Below are 23,883 nucleotides of genomic sequence, written 5' to 3' on the forward strand. Positions count from 1 at the left end.
CCTCAGTTAATATATCATCAAAAACCCCACCACTAGGCATCATGGGGAACACAGGCTCTTGATGAGGCACCATCACATCCAACAAGCAAGGTCCTGAATTGCTGCTCTAACATCATCCTTTCTTGTTACATGGGAAGCAGGAATTCCACATGCTTCTGCAAATTTCCACATATCAGACAAAATCTCGGACTCCTTCAATGGATCACCTAAAGATGGGTGCGCCCTGTGAGCCTTATAAAACAGATCCTCTCATTGTGCCACCATGCCCAAATATTGATCGTTCAAAATCATTATCTTGACAGGGATATTATAAACGAAGTCACAAACTCCTGAACACTCATTGGAAGACTTCATCACCATCCATATCCATAGCAATAACATCAGAATTTGCAATAGAAGCCCCCATAGCTCCCAATCCCCCCTGTTGTCAACCACTGGCATGGTCTCTTACACGTAAAACTGAGCAGCACAAATTTTATGCTGCCCCTGTACTTATAACTGTAGTAACACTATGTAATTCAAGAACCTGAATTGCATACTGCAGAAGAATTTCTTCTCCAGAGGTGTTAAGAGTTAATGGATACTTCACTTTCTGCTCGTTCAACTCTTCTCTCCATGCCTTAAAACCTCAGTCCAAATAAAATTTATGCAGTAAAAAGTCTTTTGATGAAATTCCCTACTCGCGAAGCTCAATCTCTATTTTCATTATTTGTTTACCTTTGCATTAGTAGCTGGTTGCATAATTGGTTCATAACTATTTCTACCAGCCCTTGCTTGTACATCCTTTTCTGCAGTTATCGACATACGTAATTTGAATCTTAACTATTTTTTACTTAAATATAGGCCATTTCAACTCTAGATCATTAATTAATATAGATGCAACCTATTGATGTCATAACTCGTGGTTACTAATTGCATCAAGAAATCAAAATGTTGATCATAAATCTAACACCTAATCAATGACTGGATGAAATGTCAGAATCAATCTCCCAACCTGTGAGATTCTTCTTGCCGTGTCCTTTTCGCAGTCAAACTCTCTCCTAGTAATTTTTAAGCCCCAGGATGTTTGGTGGATATTCTTACAAGAGGACAGATACAAATGGTAATAAACTAACAATTAAGAATTTGAAATTCATACATGATGCTCCCTTACCTCACTCCCCCTCTCCCCCTAAATTGTTGATCACGTTTTCTAAAATTCATAATCTTGCAACAAAACAAATGTCTCGTTATTTTTCTCCTAAAAATAAACTCTAAGAAATCAAATGCAAACAGAGAGAGACTGCATTCATACCAATCTTGTCACGCAGGGCTGCCTCAGCTATCATGAACTTTCATTGTCAGTGTATTTGGTGCTGGAATGCCCTTCTTCAATTTCCATCATGGACTCTTGAAAATCCTGTTTTCAGGAAATATGATTTATAAAATTGTTCCTCTTTGAGCGTTATGAATTATCATGGCCTATTCAGATGCAAATACGAGCATTTCACACACATGATCTTGCAAGTGACCTTCACCTTTCCCTTCCAGGATTGAATTTATGTCAAGTATTTTGTTAAAAGAGTAACTCTGCCATCCTTCCTTCAGGTTCTCTCCTTTCAATCCTAGCTGAAAAATGAGCCTTCTGGCAATCAACTTCTTCAACTGGGAATGTCATAGATATTACCATTCAATCTGCATAAAAAACTCATATCTGTCAGCTCAATCACCATCTCAGTCTCTCTATCCAACATTATGAGTAGTGCAGAGTGCAGAACCATTCGCATCGCTAATTTGACTTCTATCTTGAACTTTCGATCACAATTGTTTCTTTCCTGCAACCCTCCATGAAAAATAGCGTCAACCAAAGAAATTTTTAGGACTGAGGGTCACTTTGGCTATCTTCTGTATTCATTTGAGCCCTCTGAAACCACATAAGATCATCAAACTCCGTATCCATTTGGAAAACCCAATTAATCATCAAACAATAGCCCAAAGAAATACCTTCTTGAGAATCAAACTGACCTGTCTTGCCAATAGCATCATCAAATGCTGCTAAAGAACTAACCCCACTCCCAAGCTCAGAAATGAGTGCAGACATATCTGGACTGCTACGCAACAGGACACTCAGAAACAGTTCTTGTGTCATCACGGCCACTCCTGCCTTTCCTGGTACCAATTGTCCGATAAATCAGCCAGTGCAGACCCACCACCCCAGCGCTCCACCCCTGGGACTTTTTCCCTATTTCTAACATTGCAGTTGGCAGGTTATCTAAACTCATCAAAGTTGTATCACATTAAAATTCAAGCCCGTCATCTTGCTAAGCGTGGATTTTGTTGGCTTCTTTCCATCATCAATTTTTTTTTCTATCAAATTGAGTTATACAGTTCAATTGACATGAATGTCTTTAATAAGAATTATAGAATTTAGCCCGCATAAAAACCATATTCACTCTGATATAACAAAATACTGGAGTTCAAATATCTGGACCCTTTCAGAGAATATTATTGACCCGCATGAATACACATGAAACATAGAAGTCCCGATAAAAGCAGAGCATAGAAGGTCAAAGCAAGTACACCCCTGCCTCGGAAAGCAAATCCTATTTTCTGTCAGCTCCCTGTCCATTTTTACTATCGAGAGTTATACAAAAAAACATTATTTTAAGCTTCTCTAGCCATTTTTTCTTTCTATTGTATAGATAATTTATTCATTAAAGCTTGGATCAAATACCCTGAAAAGGTAGAATCCGTTTTTTCTCTGGCTCACAACCTTCAACACAGGGTTTATACACTTTGATAAGATGGAAAGCCTGGTCACATGACATAAAAGCCCTGCCACCTTTGCTTGATGAACTTGCAAGTGATGACAGTTACAGAGAAGCAAAATAAATCAGTTTTAAATTGACAAGAATCATCTCACTCAATTCAGGAAATCGATCACTGCATAAGAGTTTCATCCAGTGATCACCAAACCTACATAAGCGCAACCTGACTGAAAAGTGCCACTTTATTGAAGAACTAAATTTTCAATACAGAAAGTTTCAAAGTTGAAACTCATTCTCAGTGTCATTATCTAAAAGCAAATGCAAGATTCAAATAGAGCAAAAACAAACGACTTAATGACATTGGCAGTACTAATACAAAACAGTAGATGAGTACATTTTAGTCCCCACACATCAAACAACACTACATCAGCACGCCACTAGAACCGACTCCTGAACAGTAAAAATGAAAAAGCCTGCCACAACTTGAACATAGAAGTCCACATAACATACACATAGCATGGAATACCACAGAACATACATACAACTACTTAAAACATATCTTCTGCAGAAGAAGATCAGTATTTTCTTCTTCCATCACCCTCAGTTATCACATCTTTAAAAGCCCCTCCACTTGGGATCATAGGCAAGACGTGTTCTTGGTGAGGCACAATCACATCCAATAAGTATGGCCCAGGAGTGTCCAGCATTTTTTGAATTGCTGCTCTAAGATCGTCCTTTCTCGTCACACGGGCAGCAGGTATTCCACAAGCATCTGCAAACTTCAACATATTGGGGAAAATCTCAGACTCGTTTGATGGATCCCCCAAATATGTGTGAGCCCGGTTCGCCTTGTAGAATCGATCCTCCCACTGTACCACCATGCCCAAATGTTGATTGTTCAGAAGCATTATCTTGATAGGGAGATTCTCCACACGAATAGTTGCTAACTCCTGGACATTCATGATGAAGCTTCCATCACCATCAATATCCACAACAATTGCATCAGGATTTGCAACAGAAGCTCCAATAGCAGCAGGCAATCCAAAACCCATCGCCCCCAAACCCCCTGATGTCAACCACTGCCTTGGTCTTTTATACTTGTAAAACTGAGCAGCCCACATTTGATGCTGTCCAACCCCAGTACTCACAATGGCATTCCCGTCAGTTAACTCATCAAGAACCTGAATAGCATACTGAGGAGGAATTGCTTCTCCAAAAGTCTTAAAACTCAGCGGATTATTCATTTTCTGTTCATTCAACTCTACTCTCCATGCCCTAAAGTCCATTTTCCCTTTAGCACCTCTGCTCTCCAAAATCTTGTTAATCCCTTGTAATGCCACCTTGACATCCCCACAGACGGACACATGAGGCTGCTTATTCTTCCCAATCTCAGCTGAATCAATATCAATATGCACAATCTTTGCTCTGCTCGCAAAAGCCTCAAGCTTTCCCGTAACACGATCATCAAACCTCACACCAAAAGCAAGCAACAAATCACTCTTATCCACAGCATAATTCGCATAAACAGTCCCATGCATACCAAGCATTTGCAAAGACAGCTCATCCCCTACAGGAAATGCACCGAGACCCATCAAAGTACTCGCGACAGGAATCCCCGTCAACTCAACAAACCTCCTCAACTCTTCACTTGAATTCAAACACCCTCCACCCACATACAAAACTGGTTTCTTACTCTCCGAAATCAATCTCACAATCTGCTCTAAATGCAACTCGTTCGGATTCTTAGGCAATCTCGACAAATAACCAGGCAATTTCATAGGCACATCCCAATTAGGAACAGCCAGCTGCTGCTGTATATCCTTGGGAATATCAATCAAAACAGGTCCAGGACGCCCAGAAGTAGCCAAAAAGAAAGCTTCTCTAAAAATCCTAGGAATATCATCAACATCAAGAACCAAATAATTATGCTTCGTAATAGACCTTGTTACCTCAACAATCGGTGTTTCTTGAAACGCATCAGTACCAATCATTCGCCGCGGAACCTGACCTGTAATGGCCACTATTGGGACGCTATCTAGCAGCGCGTCTGCCAATCCACTCACAAGATTTGTGGCGCCAGGACCTGACGTTGCAATACAAACGCCAGGCAAGCCTGACGCACGGGCGTAGCCTTCAGCAGCAAAGACACCACCTTGCTCGTGGCGCGGTAAGACATTTCGGATGATGTTAGAGCGCGTGAGTGCTTGATGAATCTCCATTGAAGCGCCGCCAGGATAAGCGAAAACATCTTTCACACCTTCACGTTCGAGTGCTTCTACAAGGATGTCGGCGCCTTTTCGGGGTTGATCGGGAGCAAATCTTGAAAACGAGAATTTCTCAGTTGTGGCAGGGGACGCTGTGGTGGTGGAGGCGGGTTTGGAGAGGGAGTTGGAGATGTGGAGAGAGCAGGGTTTCTTGGGGTTAAAGGCAAAGGGAAGGATCAATTTGGAAATGGGTAATGGGGATATGGAGGAGGGTTTGCGGATGGGTGTGGTGGAGTTAAAGGTGGCTGCCGCCGCCGCCGCCATATTGATCGTGCAAGGAGAGAAAGAAAAGTTGGAGAGAGTTTGTGGCAGGAGTTGAGAGACCGTTTTTGTCCGACTGATTTAAAGGAGTTTCAAGTTTGAAGCGGGTGTGGACTTGGATGGTGGAATTTACCTACGTGGCAAATTTCAATATAAAATAATAAATCTTTTTATTCAATAATAATAATAAAAAAAATTGTGTGGCGATAGACTCAAATTACCTATTTATTGTAATAATGGAGTGATGTCTCTGTAGCGCAAAAAAAAAAAAAATATTTGCTTTTGATTTCTTTTGTCCTAGGAGAATTTTGGTTTATTATATCTGTATTAATTATTATTGATTTGTTTGGAATATTTTATTTATTTTATCTTCTTATACATGGTAAAATAACAAAAAATGTCTCTAGAATAAAAAAAAAATTGTTGGATAAGGATGTTTTAGTACTTGTTTTTTAATTACACAATACAATTACATATTTGTCCTTAAAGTCACAAAAAATTAGTCGGTTATAACTTAATGTATTATTTAATAAATATTTTTAAATTGAAAAAGTTATTTGTATGGATGGAAAATATTTGTCCATTGTCTCATTTTGTTCTTTGTCATATCTTCCTTTATGGTCCTCACATGTTATTTAATGATGGTTGGTTTTTATTAAAATACACTGTTTTATTTAAAAAGAAAAACGATAAAAACATGTCAGAGTTTATATTGGTTCTTAATTTATGATTTGTTTGATCAAGTCCTCAATTACAATTTTGATTGTAAAAATCAATTCAATTGCATCTTTGTTAAATTCAATTGTCGGCTCTAAAGTTGGTACTTGGTCGTTTTTTTCACATTGATCATTGCTCTTGAATTTATGCAATTTGACTCATAATTGATTAATAAACTTTTAATTTTTTCAATTTGACCCCTGATTCGGTTTAATTGCAGCTCCTCTATTTACGCGTGCTTTTCATTTTGGTCCTTAATTCGGATTTCTTCAATTAAGTCTCTAATTGACCATCAAACCTTAATATTTATGCAATTAAGCCCTTGATTTGACTAAATTAGCTCTCAACAATTATAATTTGACCCTAGAATTTTAATTTCTTCTAATTAAAGCCTAAATTGAATTTAAAATCAATTTTCTTGCAATCAAACCCTCCATAAATTCAATCAAATCTTCAATAAAATTTAATTGAGTCCATAAATATCTGATTTTGAACTTTTCTTCTTCAAATTGAATTTCTTTTGTTAACATAGCTTCATCAATCAACAAAATACTGTTAAATTTTAATCTTTGAATTTTTAAACCCGCTTAACCAATTTTTAGCCATTTTTTAAGCGTTCTGATATCCTCTTTTCACTTCTATTATTTTTTTAATTTTGTCTTCCGATATATATTTATATTTTGTTGGAACCAAAAAAAATTACAACACAAATGTTAGTTTATGTAATGAAATGAAAATTATAGGGATGGAGTCTCTCCCTTTTGCTGGATAAAGGGTGACTTGGGAACTAAGAAATATGAGAGAGGTAAATGCAAAGCATCTACGCACGGAATAGAACGTGTGCTTGTGTGCATGGTTTGAAAGAGATGATCATGTTTTTAGGTTTAGGGCATCAAATTATTGTATACTGTTATTGAAAGTTTGGTCACTCATGACACTGGTTTTTGTAGATGCATATTTTGAATCTAAATAAGGTATTTGATTTTAAGGCAAATACTTTATTTTTCTTGCCTTCCTATCCTAGTGAGCTTGTTCATTTCTTGATTCCCAGAAAGTGAAAGCACGTTATTTGATTGCAACATGTCAATTCTGATGCCTTGTTCTTGCTTTAGGTGCTGTTTTGGGCAGGAGATGAGCTTTGTTATGAATAGCAAGCAAGCAGTGGCATGATGAGGTTTGGTGGCCGGAAAGATGACTACATTTCCTCTTCCAATCCTTAAGCAGTCCTGTTCTGCGTAGTAACTCGTTTGCAAGTATACAAAAACCTGCAAGAAAGTCCTGAAGTGATGGAGTTGAATTGAACAGAATTCTACTTGGCCAAATTCTCATGTTTATGAACATTTTGCTGATGGGTTGAATTCTATGCTCAAGGAAATTGAAAAATGGCAGATTGCGATTAGTATATTGAAAAACTTACTTCCACATATAGACTCTTTGCCTCTCTTTGTCCCTAATCTCTATCTCTTTGCAGCTTCTTCCTTTTCTTTTCATCTCTCTCTGAATTAGAAATCGAAAGTGACAAAAATGAGCAGCTGCTGCGAAGGAGGAATCACAGCATCAGGAGGTCTGCTGCTCTCTATCAAGAACTGTAATTTTTTTTTACTTCTGTGACCCTGATGAATAATATACTGTGGAAGCAAAGTGGATGCTCGTAAATCATCGACTTAATTTCTTTGTAAGGCAAAAGAGGTGAATTCTCCAATCCAAATATTTTCTTCCCGATCTTTTTTTTCGTATCAATAATATCTTCTCCTCATATTTTTAGGAGGTCAATTGTCAAATGATATTCTTTCAGCATTCTATGTTGTCACCAACATGATAAAACACATAAAAGCGTGACAAGACACAAGGCTAGTATTGGATTCTCAATGTTCAACCCAGACTTTTAGAGCTGCAAGCCTGGGATTCTGGAAAATATACTTGTTTTGATTTGCATAGGTTTGGTCTGTATCAATTTCTCAGAATAGAAAGCGAACACCACGTGTGTTCGTGACGCGGCTAATGGTTCTTGACCATCATGAACATTTTTCATTTTCTAACAATTTGATCAGCAAATGGAACATTTTTGTGGCCCTTTTGGGCTTTATTAGGAACCTCAGGGCCTGAATTTCTTTCTTTTCTTTTGCCGAAGCCCAAACCGACCGACTCCATCTAATGCAGAGTAGTGCTTAGCCAAGGAAATCCCAGATCATCTTCAGTATATTTTGGTGACAAGAATAAAAGCATTCTTTACACTGCGGTGTAACTTCTGAATGGTGAGTCATTTGGCAACCATAACAAGCGAGGCGCGACTGTGTATGTATAGCTGCTCTCTTTTGATCATAAACTGGTTTAAGTTCAGAATCATTAGCCAGTCTTATGAATTTCCCGAAGATCCTTGCTCATTTGCACCTAAACCTCTTATGAATTTCTCTAGGATCCTTGCTCCTTTGCACTCAAACCTTTCCATCAAGACTTTTAACTCCCATCTACTTGGTTAGAACTTTTTGGCTCAGCATTTGCTCGTCCCACACTGTAAGTTTCACGTGATATTGATAAACAAGGCACTAAAGTACAACGATGATGACAATAATAGAACAAAAAAAAAAAAATGACCATGATTGTGCTGTAATTCTTTCCTGACTACTTGAACAAGAGCATGATGCTGCTCTCCAGACATAGGAAAAGAAGATAGCCAACCAACCCATCAAGTAATACATCAACAAGGAAAAGCATAAGATCACACAATAGGTCGAACATTAAATAGAGAGACCAAGGTTAACAAAAATGATAAAGTTTTTTATATTGTGACTACCTGGTCTATGGAGTATTGCAAACATATCAAAAAGGAAATTAAGCAAGTTAAAAGCCAAGCTTCTCATTAAAAACAAATTTTCAACCAGACTGCCTTCATATTCTAATTGTTGATGATCCATACAGCCTGCAATTGTAGAGGAAAAATATAATCAGCCTCAAATCAATTTCATACCAAAAACAATTCAGAAACAATTTAAACAAAAGCTTAATAGGACCACATGACCATTTTCAATAACCAGAAGGAAAAACAAAAATGGATAATCAAGGGAATGTTAAGTTTATACACATCTAGGCATGACGCATGTCATAAATTCTGCAGAAACAAAAGGACCAAAACATCATGCATCATCTTTGGTGTACTATAATAAATTAATCATAACTAGTATGGTTCGAATTATGTTGTCTGGGTGCCATTTTTACACATAATAGAACATGATGGAGATGGCAAATCTAACACTAGAAAAGTAGATGGACTGGTAACTACATTGGTAAAATGCTAAAATAATCCAAACCATTATCAAATCATGAGAATAATTAAAGGAAATGCACTAGTGCATCCAAATCATAGCCAGGCCAATTTGTGTGCGCAAACAATGCATACATAACTTATAGTAATTTTCAAACCAATATTGTCAAATGACTTTCATACAGAAACCGATGTGTATAACACAAAAAGGTATAAAACTAAATTCAATTCTTAATTATCAAACAAGCCACAACTTACAATCCAACCACTTCCTAATCACCACAATTAAATGATTAATCCGTGTATCAACTTCATATTTATCCCAATTGCATTCATAATTGAGAAAATAAAAACAACCGATCCTCCATGTATCACCATTAACAAATCTCTTAACCAAATAATCAATAAAAAAAATATCATCAATAAAAAACAAAAACTTGATACTGAAATCAACACATTACCTAAGAAGCCCCAACAATGATATTATTAATTGGGATAAAAATCAACTTCACGAAGAATCCAACAAATCCCATAACCACGAATCCAATTGCAGTACGAGACGCCACCTTTGTGAATTCTACAAAAAAAAATCAAGCTTTTAAAAATCCCTGATTTTTTTACTATAATATTCCAATCAAAAAATTGAAAAAACAAAAAAAAAACTTTTTGATCGGGTTTGTGGCAGCGTTTGACGAGTCGGACGCTGTCTTTAGCGAATTCTCTGAGAGGATCGACGACGGAATCTATGGCGTCCATTTTTGTTGAGGATTGAAAGGGAGATCGAGAAACCCTAGGTAGATTGAATTGGGATTTTTTCTTCTTCTATTTTACAGAGAGCGTTTATTACAAGAGTAGCTGACGGTTAAGACACGTTTTTGTGACAAGTGTAACGGAAAAAAAGGAGACTTTCCCTAGGTCAAAGTTGGAAAGTAAATTTTATTTTTATTTATTTATTTTATTGGACTGAAGCAAACCTTGAATAATTTTGACAAAAATATTGCTGGCACAATATCATTCTTTTTTCAAGGGATGCTAGTGGAGTATCAGAGCAAGAAAGAATTTAGTTTTATCAAATTATATAAACAAAACTCTTGATATTACTAATTACTTTGATATTTGATGTTTAGTTGATACTCAAGTACTTATTTTTATTATTATATTATTAAATAAAAAAATTAAAAAAATAAAGTTGTTAAATTCATTGGACTTTATAACTCATGTAACAGATTTAATAGATTAAAATGTATTAATCTAATATATAATCATCTTAATATTAAAAAAATATTATCTTAAAATTATTATAAAATTAAACTATATTTTTACTAGTTACTTAAGTTATCTTTAAATTCATTGAATCGACTATATCATATCATGACAATTCTTCTAGTTTAATTTTAAAATAGGGCTAAAAAAGGAGTTATGTTAAGAGTATTAAGATTGACTCATTAAATTAGGTTTTATTACATCAAGAGAATTCAAGTTTGATCCCTTAAAGCCTAGACATTTTTTTTTGAAGTTCATACTTTTTTATTTATTTAACCCATAACATAGAGCAAGAAAAAACTATTCAAACAAAAAATTAATACTTAATACTATATATATTGAATAGAAAACCCTAATAATATTGAATAAAATAGAAAATAGAAAAACCTAATAACATTAATTAGAAAAGGAAAATTTATGAAATGAAGAAGAAAAATAATTATATTTTCTTAAAAAAAAACTTATTCATTAGTCTTTTTAAATTGAAAAAAAACTTATTCTTAAATTCAAATTATTCTTGCATCGATCTCGTAGATATTTAGTCAAAACTCTCCACTTGTTTTTTTTTTTTTCTTTGCTTCAAGCATATAACAGTTAGAAATACTAGTTTCAATACCTTCATGTTAATTTTTACACTTAAAAACATCAATTATCAAATTATTTCTCTTTTATTGTCTTGATAAATTGCAAACATCAAACTTGCTCCATCAACACATATTATATATAACTTGCTCCATCAACACATGTTGTATATGTATAGCCATTAAACAGATCTATTAGTAAACTTGTAATCAAAAGCATAACATGGCCTAAATCAATAGTTTTTCTTTGTTGAGCTCCATCCAAGATTTTTTTTTAGCACTTAAATTCTAGCTAGTCACAATATCTTATCATTTTTACACCATAATTAATCATCATCATGAAGTCAATTGATGAATTCTCCAAGTTAGTCCATCCATGATATCCTTTTCTTTTCATTCTTTTCTCCATTTTTCCTTGTTTGAATTATAACCCAAGGAACACCAGGGACAGATAAAAGCACAGATTTTTCCAATAATATGACCCCCCGTCTATCTAGTTGCTTAAGAAAATAGCAAAAGCAACGGCTCACTAGAAATAACATTTCTTCCCCTAATACAGTGAGCTTGGAACTGCAACTCTGGTGTTGGGTTGCTTAATAAGAGTCGGAGATCCCAACCTTCCACGTTAAAAGTAAACCAAGTGCTTGAGAAATCCAACTGGGTGGAAAACTATGGCGGACTTTTCAAGTCCCTTTATCTCATATAAGAGCAAAATCAGATTAAAAGTAAAAATCTCAGCAAAGATCTTCCAGGAGAGACATTCAAATTCAAATGGTAGCATATGACGCACTAGAACCATTAGAATCAGTAACAAATAGATCATAGATTAATAAACTGCACATCAGATAAAGTTAGCAAGTTATAGCAGCAATTGTAGAGCTGCCATACACTGAAGTTAAAAATTTTAAGAAGTCTCTACAGCTACGGACAACTTTCCAGAAAACAATAGCAAGCAAGCACATTCAGATATCATATGCACTCAAATTTCCCAGTAATATTAGCCAAGGCCCATGTTAGCCTCTGTCGCACCTCTGCATCCGAGAAGCTTAACTGCAGAGAAAAAACAAGGACAAATAGTTGGAAAATCATAGGGAAAGCAATGGTAAGACATCATATGGTATTGAATGGGAAGAATAACAAAGCATAGCCATTTCTCTTTCTTTTATTGACTTGATCACTAGTCACAGCAACAGCCAGAAGAAGTTAAAAGAAGCAGATCCTGAATTTGACAGCACAAGAACGCAATAAAAGTCAGAAAAAAACCATAAACAAAACAAATATATATTGTTGATGTGACAATTTTGACATGTCGATGAATAAAAGAAGGTATGGTTGTCGTTTTGATTCTCATAAGCAAAAGACAAAATTAATCACATTGAGTTTAGAAATCCCATAAAATTCTATCTTTTTCTTAGTCTTTGGGATAATATGAGACGAGCTGAGATAGCTTGAAAACATCCATGAAGACAACAAAACAGACTGTCCCTTCATATGCAAAAGAAATCCTTGTAACAAAATAAAGCAAATCATAAGGAGTTGAAAACTAACATATTATAAGAAGTTTGGAATTTTTCATGGGTTGGAAATGTCTGCAAACTGAAACTTTAAGTAGAGTTTAACATTGAAGTTGAAAGGACCTTTAACGATAAATAGAAGCATCCTAAGATTCACATTTCATTTTGCCTAAAAAGTAGATAATTTGGAGCCTTTACATCCCCATTGATTGACCAAAAATGCTCAGCACTCGGTGCTTATATGAGAAGGGCTAATGAAGAGGAACAAAAAAAAACATAAGTTTAGTTTGATAGGAGAGAAAAATCACCAAAGCTTCAGCACACATTGCACACAAGGCATCCACTTTAGCAATATACCAGGTTACTGACAGCCATAAAGATGGGTTGGTATAGTGGCACAGGAATACACAAACAAGTGTCAAAAGGAAAGAAATACAAATATAGAAACATAATACATGTATTGGGTGGTAGCATGGAGAAAACAGAACAGCTCAGAGATAATACAACAAAATCGAAGGGTTTTACGTGAAATACAATTTTATGATAAACACCAACAGAAAGAAAGGAAACAGTTGGAAAAAAAATATTGAGAAATTTCCTTATTAAGTTCTTCCGAAAGGTATGATCTATTGTATGGTCTGAGAAGATCCAAGAATTTTATAAACCAAAGACACAATCAAGATTTTATCAGGAAAATAAGACTTATACCCAACCATCACCCAAGAAGAAAGGGAACTAGAAACTAAAACCAGGCATTTCCACGGCATGTTGCTACTCGGTCTGCCAGGTAGCAAAAGACAGCCTAATGTTTATTCCAACTTTAACAGAATCTAAATACAAAAAACCTGGAAGTGAAATAGCATCGTCCCATACAGCACACCTCACATATATAGAATTAAGAACAAAAATTAACCACATAAATTACTCATCAAGTTCAGAACACAAATAAAAATCAATAGCTTGTAACATCATTCCACACATGTTATGAATAGACTTCACACCAGCATTTAAAGAAAAACTCCCTTGAGTGAAATCCCATCAAGTAATGTTGATCAAAATCAAAGACTATCAAAACAAAATAGGTCTAGATAAAGCCTTTATTTGACAAAGGACACTCCTCATTCTCTAATCCTTCCTCTAAGAGAGACATTCTAATAAAAAAGATTTACATTGCACACATGCAGAAATCAAACAACTTCAGCTATTATAAACACCCATTTGATGACTGTATGACATGTCTCCATTTTTCTTGACTTCAAATACTTCCCATGGAAACCATCAATGTACACAGGCTACTTCAGTTGCAGGTAGTGTCCATTTGCTGTAGCCTAGAAGGAATTTAGATGGTAATAACACAATAATGACAGTCTATTTTATAATTTCCAGTCCTGGTCCCAGAGGCTCAAAGGAAAGAAATACACATGCCATGACATTAAAAAAACATGTGAGAGTAAAAGGAAGTTCATAAACTGATCACAGTTACTAATACTACAATTTCTTTGGGTAATCTATGATGGGGAGAAAATAGAACTATTTAAAGATAGGTCAAAATTGAAGACTGTCAACAAAATACAATTTTCAGGCAAACACCAATAGCAAGAGAGGCAACAGTTTAAGACAAAATTGAGAAATTTTCTTATTAAGTTCTTCATGCATGCACAGGGTGACCCATGGTAAGAAGGAAATGGAACTGATTGTCCCGGGAAATCATATTAGGACAACATTGAAGATTTTATGAACCAGAAAAAATTTGAAAAAATCATTGATGATTTTCTCAGCAAAAAATAATTTTCATTCAACCACCAAACAAGAAGATAGACAAAAATCAGGCATTTTTTCTTTAGTTTACTCAAGCGAGCTCCTACGCAGATTCGTGTGCCAAATAAAAAAAGACAGCCTAATATTTATTCCCTTAACAGAAATTCCAAATACTAAAATTCTACAACCGAAACAACATGGTCCCACAAGGAGCACCGTACATATAGCATAAACAACAAAGATTAACCTCACCAATTTTAGAAAATGTACTTATACTTGTCAAATTCTAAAGAGTACAAAAGAAAAATTATTGGACCGTAAAGTTATTCCCACATGTTAGCATACACTAAACACCACCCTTTTTAAGAGAACCACTTTTGATGGAAATGTCCTTAAGCAGTGTGATCAAATTAATGACAATCTGAACAAGCTTGTCTCTTGTTATAGAAAAGTATTTTTTTTACAACGGACAGAATCTTCGTTCTTTGACCCTCTCCTCAGACATCCCTGGTGATCAAAATGATTGACATCATACCTTCATTGATAATCAAACAACTCAAGCTTTCAAACAAGCTTGTCTCTTGTTATAGAAAAGTATTTTTTTTACAACGGACAGAATCTTCGTTCTTTGACCCTCTCCTCAGACATCCATGGTGATCAAAATGACTAACATCATACCTTCATTGATAATCAAACAACTCAAGCTTTCATTGACATCCATCCTATGATTCGCCCTCCATTCTTTTCTTAAACTTAAACAACTCCTCATGGAGACCATCAATGTGAATAGAATACTTAACACAAACAATATCCATTTGTTGTGGACTACAAGGGATTTAGGAGATAACAACACAAATATGACTGCTACTATATAACTTTTTCTGGCTCTAAATGTTAACCTGTATTTATTAGAAACAATCCATCAAAAGTTCTTCATTGTCGAGTGCTTGAACCAACAAACATAAGCGTACAAAACCCACCAAGGTGCCAACAAGTACCTAACACCTTTAAGCATGGGCATGCAAAAGAAATCCTCTACACAAAGATAATGAATATGCATAAAGCCAGACTGTTTTGAGCAAAACTCAGCTGCATTCAACTCAAATAGGCGAAAAGACTGCTTCTTTACCATAAAAGTGATATCTAACAACCATTAAACCAATGCAGACACAAATCTACCATATTCTAACTAAGAGGAACCACCAAACCACTAAAAAATTGCTTCTTTTCTAGGTTTCATTTATCTCCTATACAGAAAAATAACCTAAAACAAGCCAAGACAAATTTTAAACAACAGAATTTATTACCCCATAAGAGATTTCCCCCAAAATTTATTACCCCATAAAAGATTTCCCCCAAATGACTCCAAAGCATCCCCTTTGAACAAAACCCAGAAATCATCTCGAACAAGCACCTCATTACGACAAAACCCACGTTCCAAATCCACACAAAAAAAAAGTACACAAAAATGAGAAACCAGAGTCCAAAACATGAAAAATGCGAAAACACTAAACATAAAAAAAATAAAAACATACTCTTGTCCATCAAGATTCCCTTGTCCACCACTCGCACCACCACTCCCATAAGAACCATCTTCGGTGGCAGCTGTCTGCCAAACAGACTGCCAAGCCTGAGAAGGTGGTTGAACATACACCCCAGTGGCAGGATCCATGGCTGGCCTTCCGATCATCATCCCTCCAGTGGCAGCGGCAGGCTGTCCCATCGGAGGGTAATAATATGGCACCCCACTAGCCGTAGCACCGACAATTCCACCAAGACCAGCAGCTTCCTCTTTGATCTCATCTCTAGGTACAATATCAACCAAGAAATCAAAAATGTCAGTTCTTGTAATAGCAGCAGCAATGTCATTCTTCTGTAAAGTCCTTCTCTTGTTTTCCTCAGCGTGAAGCCAAGAACGAATTGTCAGTTCTAAAATGAAAAGCTCACATGCTTTAGCAAAGAGAATAGGTGCTTCAGCAGAGATCATGCGCACATCCTCGTCAGCTTTCATGATTTTCTTGATTCTTGCTAAAGGGAGTTGATGGTTCTTGAAATCATTAACTTGTTCAATTTCTTGACGTTGGTAAGACCAAAACATTTGAAGTTGCTGCTGTTGTTGTTGGAGGAGGTGGTGGAATGGGGTTGAGGATGGTGCTCCACCTGCTGGAGGTAGTGGTGGAGTGGTGGTGATGGATTGCGTTGGGTATGCCGTGGGCTGAGGCTGGTGATTGGTGGTGGTGTTGTCCATTGTTAGAAACAAAAGTTGTTTTCGTGATTTGTTATGTTTATTTATTTATTTATTTTGAGGGTTGGAGATGCGATGAATGGGGGGGATGAAGAGATAAGGTGGAGGGTTTCAGTGCTTTCTGTCCCTGTGATTTGCTGATTTGTTCATTGAATTGAATGACCTTTTCTGTTCCTCTTGTTCGGCTTCTTTTGTGTCATTTTTGTAATTTTATTTTAACAACTAGGATATCATAATATTTCTACTGTGGGGCCCGATCTATTTTTTTTTTTTTTACATACAAAATCCAAGACTCGAGTAATATATTTAAATAGCTCAGCTAATTCGATTAACACTAATAAAAAAAATATAATAATAATAAATATACTGAAAAAAATAATATTTAAGCTAAGTAAGCATTTTTAATGAAACAAGAAAAATCTAAAATCTAAATTATAGTTTTGATTGAGTTAAATAAATTTAATTAATTTAATAATATAATTCGAAGAAAACTCAATGAAGTTCAAGCTATGCCAAAATAATTTGTTTCCAATAAATAAGAGTAATGGTAATATTATTATTTTCAAAGTTTTTTCTTTTTAAAATATATTAAAATATATTTTTTAATATATTTAAAAAAATAAAAAAAATAATTTTAAAAAATATTCAATTTTATATGGAACTCGGTTTCTTCCCAAACAACCACCCAGAAATAAAACCATACTTGCGAAGCAATCAAGTTTGGTCAAATAAAACGTCAATTTTCAAGTGTCTCGGCTGGCAACATTTCTTTGACATATGGCAACACTACCGCTGCTACAGCCTATCAAGTCTAAAATATTAATTACTCTTATTTGCACGTGCAAATGGGAAATGCCATTCTATCTTTGCTTAAAAAAAGAATTATAATGTCCATCACTATCATGAATCATAATCTTATGTCAGTAAGTATTTGTTATAGTTTTATGCCAAAAATAAATAAATAAATAAAAAAGCTAACGAGACTCTTATTTATTTTAAATTAATATGAATGTTTGAATTAGTTTACATGTATTTTGACTAATTCTATAAATTCTAAAAGTTAACAATCATGTAAATTTCTAGTGACACTTGAACTAATAATTTTTTAAAAACAAATCTAAAACCTTGATTAGTTAAGATATATTCTCAGAAATAACTATATTATTATTAAATGTTATTTGCTCCAATTAAAACTAACTTAAAAACACTTAAAACATTAATTATTTTTTATTTAACTTAAATTAACTCGAATAATTCAGAATTCAAAACCTAAGATTAGTTCTCGATTAGGTTGAATGAAGAATAGAATAAAAGGTTAATGTGTGCATACCAAGCCTTTATCAACCTGTCAATTCCACAGACTTATTAACCAATTAGACGACGTAGTGCCCATCATCACATGATGCTCTGCATCTTTCTAAAAAGCTTTTCTTTTTTGTTTTGATCAAATGGGCGAAGGCATATTTCATTGTTGCTTGATATGCTCCACAGTTTTGACTATCCATCTTCTAAAAGAAACCCTATTTAACTGCTCCCTTTGAGATGCCCCTTCCCTATCACACGAGAGAACACACCGAGGAGCAGGGTGATGCTAGGTTACAGGAGATTCACCTGTTCATTAGCCTCTACAATTTATTAAATAACTGGAGCGCACGCATGCACTTTTTTGTGTTCTACACACCTTGCAGTAATCTGCAGTGAGGGGAGAGCAAGAGAAACTTATCGGTAGTTTAGAAGATGTTTGAGGGACACCAGCACTAGTTTAGCTTCTGCAAACATACCAGTAATGACTAGAGAAATAAAATGGTATACTGCTAATCTTTCCATGAGAGAATAGGTAAAATCATAAACGATTAAAAACAAAACCCTGGTTAGCGTGCAGTTAGAATGCAAGATTGGAGTCATAAGCTAAATGAGAAATAATTAAAAGAAGAGGGTGGGATTCTTTGGTGTAAAAGAATTAAAAGGTGCAGTTCCTATAACACAAAATTGACTGGCTGTAAAAAAAATTATTCTTTTGGAGGGTTATCCATCAAACAGTATTAAGAGCATCAGTGAGCAGCAATAAATGAGCTTAGCCTATTGGATGTCAAGCTATAAACTCTGCTACCCTGTAAATTCAGCCCTCCAAAGTCCAAACCGTCTTCAAGCTATACAAACAAAGCTAAGATAAAGCCTTGAGGGCATCCTGTAACTTCAAACAAAATTGCAGTGCAGCCAATGTATAGAAAAGGAAAGAATTGCTGAATCAATTTCTGTTTGATGACTCCCCATTAGACTTCGAGGGAATTCTAAAAAGAGAGTCTTCTGACAATATGGCTTGGAGTGATCTCTAACTTCAATTTCTTCTGACACTACTTCAACTACTTGGCACAAACTGTCAAGTGATTCAGTTTTAAGTACCTAACAGAGAAACTTCTAGCCTCTTTTTTTTCCCATTTCTTTCATCACCTCCGTTTATACACCATTACCGTGTCTTCGTTTGTTTCCTTCCTCTTACTCTTCCTAGCATCAGCTACATCTCCTCTAGCAGCCTTTCCCACCACACCTTTTTCCTCGACCGTGTTGACATATTCAACAAACTCTCCAGATAAATATTTTTCCTTATCTTTTACAGCAGTCTCCATCATTCCATTCAGCTGAACTTCTGATAATACCTGAAGTAGCTCCAAAGGAGTAGAAGCAGGATCAAGTTCCCAGCAACCCTTAGGAGCATTTTGACCTTCTTGACCTGTGAGCAGAACTGATGGAACCTGGTGAGAAAACCTAAACATCTCTTCCCTTGGAATTGTCCTGGTTTTGCTTGAGTCAGGATGCTGGCGAAACACTGTCTTGAAACCAGCAACTTTAACAAGAGGAGCAACAGCAACTCCTCTCTCCTCTTTGTAGTCCTCAAGCACTTCCATCATGTCATATTTGTGTATGACTTCATCCAGGGTACGCTCATTCCAATTGGGAGACCAGTTTTTATAAACAGCCCAAATATCACCCTTTCCAGGATAGATTTGAATGGTCCCTCTTGAACCCTTCACCCACTTCACCTTGTGAGAGAAAGAATTAAGAGACTTGTTGACTTTATGCTTCCCTATCCAGAAGTCTCCACTGGTCTTGTAAAATCCGGAACCAATCCAGTTTAGTGGGCCCAATTCACGGTTGCTTTTGGCGTTAAGCCAACTAATCCGCATTTTGAAAGGCTTCCGTGATATCACACTGTGAATCATGGCATAATACCGAGGCATCCCATCATCATCATCATAAGCAGCCCAAACCTGGTTATCACCAAATGAACTCTCTGTGCGATCCTTGTCAAAATCATGAAAATCTGGATCTGGAACACTCATGACTAGCCAATCACTGATGTTTGTATCTGGATCATCATTAGCATTGATTGGTGAAGGCTCAGTGGTGTGAGCTCTGCTCTTAGAATCTAGAAACTCTGGACATTCTTTCACATCAGCTTTTGTGCCATCCTTCTGCTTTCCTCCCTCCTTCTTGATATCCTTTTCTGAAGTCTTTAGAGCAGTAGCCACACTGCGCCATTCCTTCACCTTCTTGGAAATGTCCTTCTTAGCCTTCTCCATCAACATCTTTCGAATTTCTATTTGTGACAACTCACTTGTGCTATTAACTTTATGGTTGCCAGAAATGTTCCTCCTTCCTGCTTCTAAACTACTCTTTTGAGAACCAGATTCAACAACTCTTCCATTTCTGTTAGCCACCTGTTTTGCTGTCTCTCTTCCAGTACTGTTCGCCCTTTGCTCATCAATGCACCTTCTCTTCAGCAGCTTGTCTCCTTTCAGTACAGAACTGGAACCATAACTACTGAATCCAGAAGCTCCATCAGCAACTGTTTTTGTTTTCCGGTAAAGGAATTCCTCTTCATGCTTTCTTTTCAATTTCTTAGATTGAGCACCTGACAATGTTGACGGTGCACTTCCATAACCGCCATCTCTAGAAAATGCTCCTGACTGAAACTTAGGTCCCATATTTGTGGAATTTTCAGTCCTTACATTCCAAGTAGAAATATGTTCTTGGCTGTAAGAAGTCCAAATAGGGGATGGGCCATTTCCATCCATGGATGGGGGAGGCGTCTCAACACCCAAGAAGGACCGATGACAGTTCTGACAAAGAAGGCTGTGGTTGAGATAAGTTCTAAGGTACTCAAATTGTGTTTTACATGCATTGCAGATTGTCCAAAAGGTATTGGGTTTGGAAAACAGGGGAGGGGGCGCAGGCTTCGGGTGCATAGCATTCTTCTGGCTCCGTGCATTGGAATCGTTATCATGACCAGTTGGCACTGATGATTTCAAATGTGGAACTTTTTGATCCATGTCTATTTCATTCCGCTTCTGGTCATAGGCGATTCTCTTGGCTTTATCGGACAACAGATTCCAGGCTTCAGATATAATATTAAATGCCCCATGTGCTCCGACTGCTTTATTTTTATCAGGATGCAGAATGAGAGCCAGTTTCCTGTAATGTCTACGGATTGTGTCCTTACTTGCTGATGGTTCAACATCAAGGACTCTGTACCAGTCCACTTCTCCATTTGTTCTGTTATCAGCAGCCATGTGCACATCAAGAGTTGCTAAAAGTTGTGGAAGACCATCAAGTGCAGGATACAGTTTTTTAGCCTTCAGTGCAAATCTTCTTGCCCCTGCAATGTCCCTCTCTGTAAACTTCTTCTCTGCAATCTCTTTAACTCTAAATGCCTCCTCTTTATTACATTCCATTTTCAGCAGATCACACTAATGGCTGTCCTTTGTAAGTACAAGCCAATGCGATGTTGTTGATATCTTAATCACAAATATCAAATCCAAAATCTGAAGTTCCTACATGCATCATCAAGAAACTGCCTTCAATTTGGCAACAATGATAACAAAAAAAAAAAAAGGAAACTATCTCTGTAAAGAAGGAAAAAAAAAGTCTGAATTCCCCACATGCATCATCAGGGTGCTGCCTTCAAATGGCAAGTCCTGATGCATCAAAAATGAATCAAAACAAGGAATCTATCTGAAAAGAAGAAAAATAATGACCGAGATTCACGCCGAACAACACGGCCATGATTAATAAAGACCACAATGACAAAAACAGAATAACAAATGATTGCTTCTTGTGATCCATCAATTACATTAATTTAACATCTGTTGATCTGAACTTCTATAAATGATCCCATGGAATTACTGGAAACATCAATGAACTTTTAAGATAAGCATAACAGATTCGAAAACACATCAGTCCAAAAAAGTGTAATCACAACGCCATGCACGATTCTCAATTATGGTAGGACCATGAAACAAATCAACAGTGGGAGATCAAACAAAAAAATACCAACAATCTGCTTGATCTCTAAGAAACAACAAGAAATGAGAGAACAAAACTCAAGGTGTCAACAAGCATCCCCTTCAAACAACTCTCTCAGAAACTCAAGTTTCTTTACCAAATGAACAAAACAGCACAAACCTCAATCCATAACTGAACACAAACACAAGTATTCAACTAAAATCAAGACAAGCAAAAACTATTCGCTTCTCAGATTGACATGAATTTACCAAAAACAAAACATACCCAATATTTAACACACAATGAGGTACGTAAATTCTAACAACAAGAAGTAACTCACGTTCAAAGTTAAATTCTCACTAGAAACCCACATATCATTAAAACACGATATAAACTAGCAAAGCAATCCCAAATAAAGCATAATGTAAGTGCAAATGAGCAAAACATGTAAAAAAAAAAATATCAAAAGCAGAGAAAAATAAAAATTACCCTTATCAGAAACTTGAATCAAAGAGACCCCATTGACGACTTAGCTGCAAAATTGTTGATTTTGGCCCCTGGATCAAATCAAACTAAAAGGAGGTTTTTTTTTTTTTTTTTTTTGGGAGGCTATGAGAATTTAGAATTCTCAAATAAAATGAAATACTACTTGTGTATATTAATATTTTTTTTATGAAAAAGTAGAGTGGATTTTCTATTATTTATATGCAAAAAAAATGGAATGTTTTGTGCATGGTTAAACCCTGACCATGGTTTGTTTTTAACTCTGGTAAACAGTATTGACAGCTAGCTAAATATGGAAAACAAATTATTCTAGTGTCCATGACAGAAAAATAAAAAAGAATGGAGTAAATTTTATGAGTAACATTTTTCTTTTTTATATTACATGTCTATTTTCAATTTCATTTTTTGCTCTTTTTTTTTTAATTTTGTCCAACATGATATCTGCCTAGTTCAGAAATTAGAAGAAGGCATTATTTACAGAAATAATGAATTTCTTTAATTAAATTTAACAATGGAGCTTTCTTTTTTCATCCTCGATTTATAATCTATTGTACCAAATCCAAGAACATCAAAATGCTCAGTGAGTGATATCCGAGGTAATAAACTTAGCATAGATTTGCTTAACCATATGAGCATTTTCGATTCACGAACTTCTCATCCGAACATGGTAGCTATGCTTTGCTTAAATGGCAAGTTTCAAGGATCCCAGTCTCAGATTTTCTTGTTAATGTTGGCGTTGTAATTTCCTTCATATTGGGAATTTCATGTGTTCGAGCCCAATGCGATAGATGGATTAGCTTGGTAATTTTGCGTTCAAGGCTTGTATTTATCCATCATTTCATTGCTAATATAGATAAGATTTTGCTCAACAATGAGAGTCCAATCCTAGATACGACTGTAATTGTCTGGAATGAAGGATAATGCTCTGCTAGTTTAGCACTTGGCTGGACTTACCTTGTGGAGGCGAGAAGAGTCGCGAGGTTCTATCTGTATATCATAAGTGCCTTGCTATTTTTCTTATATTCGTTTAGGAAATTACAATCCAGCAATTTTTGGCATTTTCTATGTTAGTCCTTGGGCAAAACAAGATATACATGAAAGATAGCAGTTCAACTCAGGTGCAGTTTACTAGGTCACAGATTATAGGCTTTGCATTTCACGAGAAGAGAATTTCGTTAGGGAGTAGTAGTATCCTTGCAACTTTTTATGGTATGAAAAACCAACTTATACTCAATCAGAGCTGTCTTTTTCTGTTTTCTACTGCTTGACAAAGTGATCGAGCTTATTGAGAAGATATTATTTGCTGCTGAGATCAGACACGTTGTTCTTCAGGCAAGTCCAGCATGAAAGGAATGAGAAATTAAACCCCACAAAAAAAAAAAAAAGACGTTAGGATGATAATTTGATGTGATGTTAGCCATAATCAGGCACAAGGGAAAGCAGCTTTTAATACTAATCTTCATCAACCATGGTTTTCTTCCCAT

At 35.8% G+C, this 23,883-nt stretch overlaps 3 protein-coding genes and 1 long non-coding RNA gene across 7 annotated transcripts; all 4 read right to left on the reverse strand.

The window, feature by feature from the left end:
• Nucleotides 1–3,079: 3,079 nt before the first annotated feature.
• On the reverse strand, nucleotides 3,080–5,360 carry LOC118057405 (acetolactate synthase 1, chloroplastic). The gene has a single exon (XM_035069961.2). The coding sequence runs from the start codon at nucleotides 5,273–5,275 to the stop codon at nucleotides 3,323–3,325; it is 1,953 nt and encodes a 650-aa protein (XP_034925852.1). The 5' UTR covers nucleotides 5,276–5,360; the 3' UTR covers nucleotides 3,080–3,322.
• Nucleotides 5,361–6,945: 1,585 nt separating this feature from the next.
• LOC118057585 (uncharacterized) lies at nucleotides 6,946–9,834 on the reverse strand. Its single transcript, XR_004688981.2, has 3 exons — nucleotides 9,713–9,834; nucleotides 7,407–8,909; nucleotides 6,946–7,254 (listed from the first exon to the last, which is right to left on the reverse strand). It is a non-coding gene; the product is annotated as an uncharacterized lncRNA (long non-coding RNA).
• Nucleotides 9,835–11,899: 2,065 nt separating this feature from the next.
• Nucleotides 11,900–16,780, reverse strand: LOC118057552 (nuclear transcription factor Y subunit C-1). Of its 2 annotated transcripts, none has more exons than XM_035070159.2 (2): nucleotides 15,903–16,778; nucleotides 11,900–12,145 (listed from the first exon to the last, which is right to left on the reverse strand). In XM_035070159.2, exons 1-2 carry the CDS (start codon nucleotides 16,613–16,615, stop codon nucleotides 12,142–12,144), a joined length of 717 nt encoding a protein of 238 aa, XP_034926050.1. In that variant the 5' UTR covers nucleotides 16,616–16,778; the 3' UTR covers nucleotides 11,900–12,141. The 2 variants fall into 2 exon arrangements, with proteins under 2 accessions (XP_034926050.1, XP_073261120.1); XM_073405019.1 differs by lacking the exon at nucleotides 11,900–12,145 and adding an exon at nucleotides 12,163–12,314 and having other exon boundaries at nucleotides 15,903–16,780.
• A 1,830-nt stretch (nucleotides 16,781–18,610) lies between these two features.
• Nucleotides 18,611–22,562, reverse strand: LOC118057578 (uncharacterized). Of its 3 annotated transcripts, none has more exons than XM_035070203.2 (2): nucleotides 22,385–22,562; nucleotides 18,611–21,444 (listed from the first exon to the last, which is right to left on the reverse strand). In XM_035070203.2, exon 2 carries the CDS (start codon nucleotides 21,343–21,345, stop codon nucleotides 19,060–19,062), a length of 2,286 nt encoding a protein of 761 aa, XP_034926094.1. In that variant the 5' UTR covers nucleotides 21,346–21,444; nucleotides 22,385–22,562; the 3' UTR covers nucleotides 18,611–19,059. The 3 variants fall into 3 exon arrangements, with proteins under 3 accessions (XP_034926094.1, XP_034926096.1, XP_073260882.1); XM_035070205.2 differs by lacking the exon at nucleotides 22,385–22,562 and adding an exon at nucleotides 21,553–22,310 and having other exon boundaries at nucleotides 18,611–21,435; XM_073404781.1 differs by lacking the exon at nucleotides 22,385–22,562 and adding an exon at nucleotides 21,553–22,310.
• Between the last annotated feature and the right edge of the window lie 1,321 nt (nucleotides 22,563–23,883).

Source organism: Populus alba, chromosome 15 (assembly GCF_005239225.2).
Source record: "Populus alba chromosome 15, ASM523922v2, whole genome shotgun sequence".
Taxonomy (NCBI): Eukaryota; Viridiplantae; Streptophyta; class Magnoliopsida; order Malpighiales; family Salicaceae; genus Populus; species Populus alba.